Here is a 3,847-nt window from a genome sequence, read left to right on the forward strand (position 1 = left end):
CCGCCTACCTTCGCGCTTCATGCCCATGGCCAGGCACTTCTGGTAGCGGCAGTACTGGCAGCGGTTGCGCTGGCGCTTGTCGATCAGGCAGTCCTTGTTGTCCCGGCAGGTGTAGGTCAGGTCCTTGCGCACCGTGCGCTTGAAGAAGCCCTTGCAACCCTCGCAGCTGTACACGCCGTAGTGCTTGCCTGCGGGCGGGCGGCGGGTGAGCGTCCCGTGCCCGCCACCGGCCCTGGGTCCCCGCACCCCGCCCGCCTGCTCCGTCTGCCGGGTGACGACTGGGTCCTGCAGGCTCCCGCCCTCCCCGCGTCTGAGCTGGCGGCCCCAGGAGGGCACGGCGGTCCTTCCTGGGGGCCGCAGGGATCGGAGGTTGATGCGCGGGGACCTCTGCCCGCACCCCCTCTGCCGTCGCTGCCGTGAGCTGCTCCTCCCCACAAGCCCCCGGCCCACCTGCCCACTCTGCTCGGCACCGCTGACGGCCCCCTGGCCTGAAGACACGAGACGGGACCCTGTGAAAGTGTCCGAGCACCGCCTTGTGGGCTGGCCAGGCTCCTGCCCCACCCCACCCCCCCACCAACAGGGCCCTGCAGCCAGCAGCCTACCTGAGGAGCGGTCCCCGCAGATGGCACAGATGTGCTTGGTGAAGGACGCCATGTTCCCTGAGGGGTGGGCGGGGACTTTGAGGACACCATTGAGGCCCAGCGGGGGCTTGATGTCCTCACTGCTGCTGACGGGGTTCATGGGCGAGCTGAGCTGAGGAGGGGGACACGGAGCTCAGCCCTGGCAGGGGCCGGCACCCCCCAACAGCCCTGAAGCGAGGAAGGTACTGCTGCACCCCCACTTTACAGAAAGAGGGCCTGAGGCTCAGAGAGGCTCCACCCACTCCAGGTCCACAGCTGGGAGCAGCAAGACTGAGGCCCTTGAGCACCGGCGGGGTGCCTGGCCCCCGCTGGCTCAGCCTGGCTGGCAGGGACTCCCGCGACCCACCCCAGGCCTCCAGGGAGGACCCCAGTGGCCCCCCTGCCCCCGCCCACCGAGGCGAGAATCCCCGCCCATCACTGGGCGTCCCCTTGACAGCACAGTGTGAGCACCATGACCCTCCGGTGCAGCAGGTGCTTTGGTGACCCACAACCCACAGATGGGCACTTGGGTCTGGTCACAGCAAGGCCGGAGGAGAGCTGGGCCCCCCAAGAGGTGCGACTGCCCAGGCCTCAGGGGCAGGGTGGGGTCTCTGATCCCGTGACCCGAGGGCAGAGGACGGAGACGCCCCTGGAACACCATCCTGTCCCCACAGCCCTGGGCCCTGCCCGCGGCAGCCTGTCGCCGCACCAGAGGGGGCGTGGGAAACATGCCAGTCGCCCTGGCAACAGCGGCCGCGGCCACGATGACACAGCAGCTCTAGTTCCGCTGCGTCCGCCCCAGCTCTCCCGCCAGTGCCCAGGGCCCAGAGGAGCTTCCCGCGAGCCAGCCTGGCTCCCCAGGCGCCAGGGCCCTGGCTGCGCAGCCCCCCAGCACCCCACTTCTGCAAAGCCCTGACAAAGGCGGAAACTGGGTCACGCAGATGTCTCTGGGGATGGGCAGCAGCCGCCTCGCTGCCCCCTGGTAGCCCTGGGCCCCTCCTGCACACAGGAACCTCAACCCCTCCTTCCCCACGGCCCCCAGCTCCCACCCCCCTTTCCCACGGGACAGGAAGAGCTCGGTGCTCCAAGCACGCACAGCAGCCTCCCGGTCCTGGCCACTCCAGGCCCCTCCTCTACCCCGCTGGGCCGGGGGATCCTGCGGGGATGGTTAACCCCCTCGGGACTCAGGGAGCCGCTGGGAGGCCGGAAGGCCAGCTCCAACTGCCCTGACAGGCGTCGGAGCGTTTCCCGGACGAGCGAGCAGACCGAGAAGGAAACCCCGCCGGGGCCGGGTGCCGCTGTCCAGTGTCCAGTGTCCAGTCTCCCGGCTGCAGAAGCACAGGCTCCGGGGGCCACTGGCCGAGTGCACACGGCTGCTAAGTGGCAGAGCAGGGTGTGAGCTCCAGCCTGAGTCAGCAGGGGATGATGCCCCTGGAGACCCCGCGTGCTACAGACGGGGACCCGAGGCCCCGAGAGGACGGGCTGGCCCAGAGCCCCACGGCGTCCCCGTCCTCGTGCCCTGCAGAGGGGAGGAGGGCGAGCCGGAGGTGCGAGCTGCTCCTCACGTTCCGCCTCCCGCCCACTGTCCTCCGGGGAAGCCGGCCCTCCCGCGGAGCCCGCGGTCCCTCGTGGGCGGCACCGGAGGCCACACGCGCCTGGCCCGAGGACTCGCGGGCAGTGCTGACCGCCCCGCGAGGGCACAGCTGCCAGCGCCACGTTCACGGGGACCTCGGGGGCAGACGCCACCGGCCAGGCCTGGGATGCCGGAAGCAGGCATCCCGGGCAGAGGGGCCGCCCGCCCGCACACTTGGAGGCACAGAAACCAAAGAACTGGGTAGCGAAGGGCAAGAAACTGGTGGAGCAGAGGTGAGGGACCAGTGGCAGGTCCGAGGGGCCCAGCTGTCAGGAGCCACTGAGGACCTGCGAGAGGAGGCCTGTCCCTGGCCGCAGACTTCCCTGCGGGCACCAGGCACACGGCCGAGGAGAGGGACACACACGCTTCCTCTTCCTGTGGTTGTCGGGACCACACCACTGGGGCGGGGGGAGCAGGGGCCACCTGCCCTGTCTCCTAGCTCCCACGTGCAGGCCCCAAGTACACTGAGGCAGGACCGCGGCACCGGAAGGCTGGCTAGGGCCCCTCCAGCGAGGCAGTGGCAGGTAGGACCCAGGGAGAGGCTCGTCGCAGTCAGTGCCGTGGCCAGGCTGGATCCCGGGCCGTGGGCCACGCACCCTGCCGTCCGGGCTCCGGCTTCCCCTGGGCACAGCAACGAGCCGGAGCTGCAGGGGACACTGCCGCGAGGGAGACCGATGGAGACCGGGCCGCGCTCTCCGCAGGCCCTGGGCCACTTGCTCCGTTTCTCCTCAGCTGGGGGACAGTCCCCACGTGGCCGCGAGGGCAAGGCTGCCCGGGGGCCAGCGGGTCCTTCCACCCCCCGCCCAGCTGCAAGCTGCCGAGCCTTGGGCCGGGCTCACAGCCCTGGAGCGGAGCAGGAGCAGCCCCTGCGGCCTCGTTCACACGCGCAGCCCCTACCTGCGGGAGATGCCGCTATCCCACACGCCGCCCCGTCTCCTAGGAGACCTGGGCACCCACAGCCCCCCCCAGAGCCCGAGGACACCGCGGTGTGGCCAGGGTGGGGGCCCCAGCCCATTTCCCCTTTCGGATCCTTGGTGCTTATTTCGGTTCCCACCAACCTACGGGGCTTTACTGAAACGAACACCCGCCCGGCCAACGCCCTGCCAGGTCTCCCGCCTGCTCCCGCTGTCCCGCTCCCCAGGCCACCACGCCCTTCCTTCCCGAGCCCGAGCCCCGGGAAGGTCCCCCACCACAGGCCCGCACGGGGCAGGCCCTCACCCACACCAGACCTGGGGTGGGAGGCCCCAAGCCACCGTGCACCAAGAGCTGGCCCCTGGCCTCGCCGGCCTCCACCTGCCCAGCAAGGCAGGGGCAAAGCCTGTGAAGTGCACCTGGCCTCATGTGGCTGTCCACTCCAGGAGTCCTCATGGCCACGGTGCCCACGGCCAGGAGCAGGCAGGGCCGGCCACCCCACTGGGCCAGGCAGGCCCTGCACTAGGGAGGCTTTGCTAGGCTGGCAAGGCCCAGACACCAAGGTGCCCACACGTGTCGGGCGCTGTGGGGGGAACGTCCCCAGGCCCTGCGGGATGGAGCCCCAGACCAGGGGGACTCGGGGCAGCCTGGGCCCCGGTGCCTGCGGTCTGTCCTGGCTCGG

General features: G+C 70.7%; 1 protein-coding gene across 1 annotated transcript in view; it reads right to left on the bottom strand.

The window, feature by feature from the left end:
• The window catches only part of RXRA (retinoid X receptor alpha), a 27,935-nt gene that overhangs the window by 21,552 nt on the left and 2,536 nt on the right, over positions 1-3,847 (bottom strand). Inside the window, exons 2-3 of the mRNA XM_006918092.3 lie at positions 603-753; positions 9-188 (exon numbers count right to left, since the gene is read on the bottom strand). Coding sequence (XP_006918154.1) covers positions 9-188; positions 603-753 — 331 coding nt within the window. The remainder of the gene's footprint in view (positions 1-8; positions 189-602; positions 754-3,847) is intronic.

The sequence above is a fragment of the Pteropus alecto genome, unplaced genomic scaffold (assembly GCF_000325575.1).
Source record: "Pteropus alecto unplaced genomic scaffold, ASM32557v1 scaffold67, whole genome shotgun sequence".
NCBI lineage: Eukaryota > Metazoa > Chordata > Mammalia > Chiroptera > Pteropodidae > Pteropus > Pteropus alecto.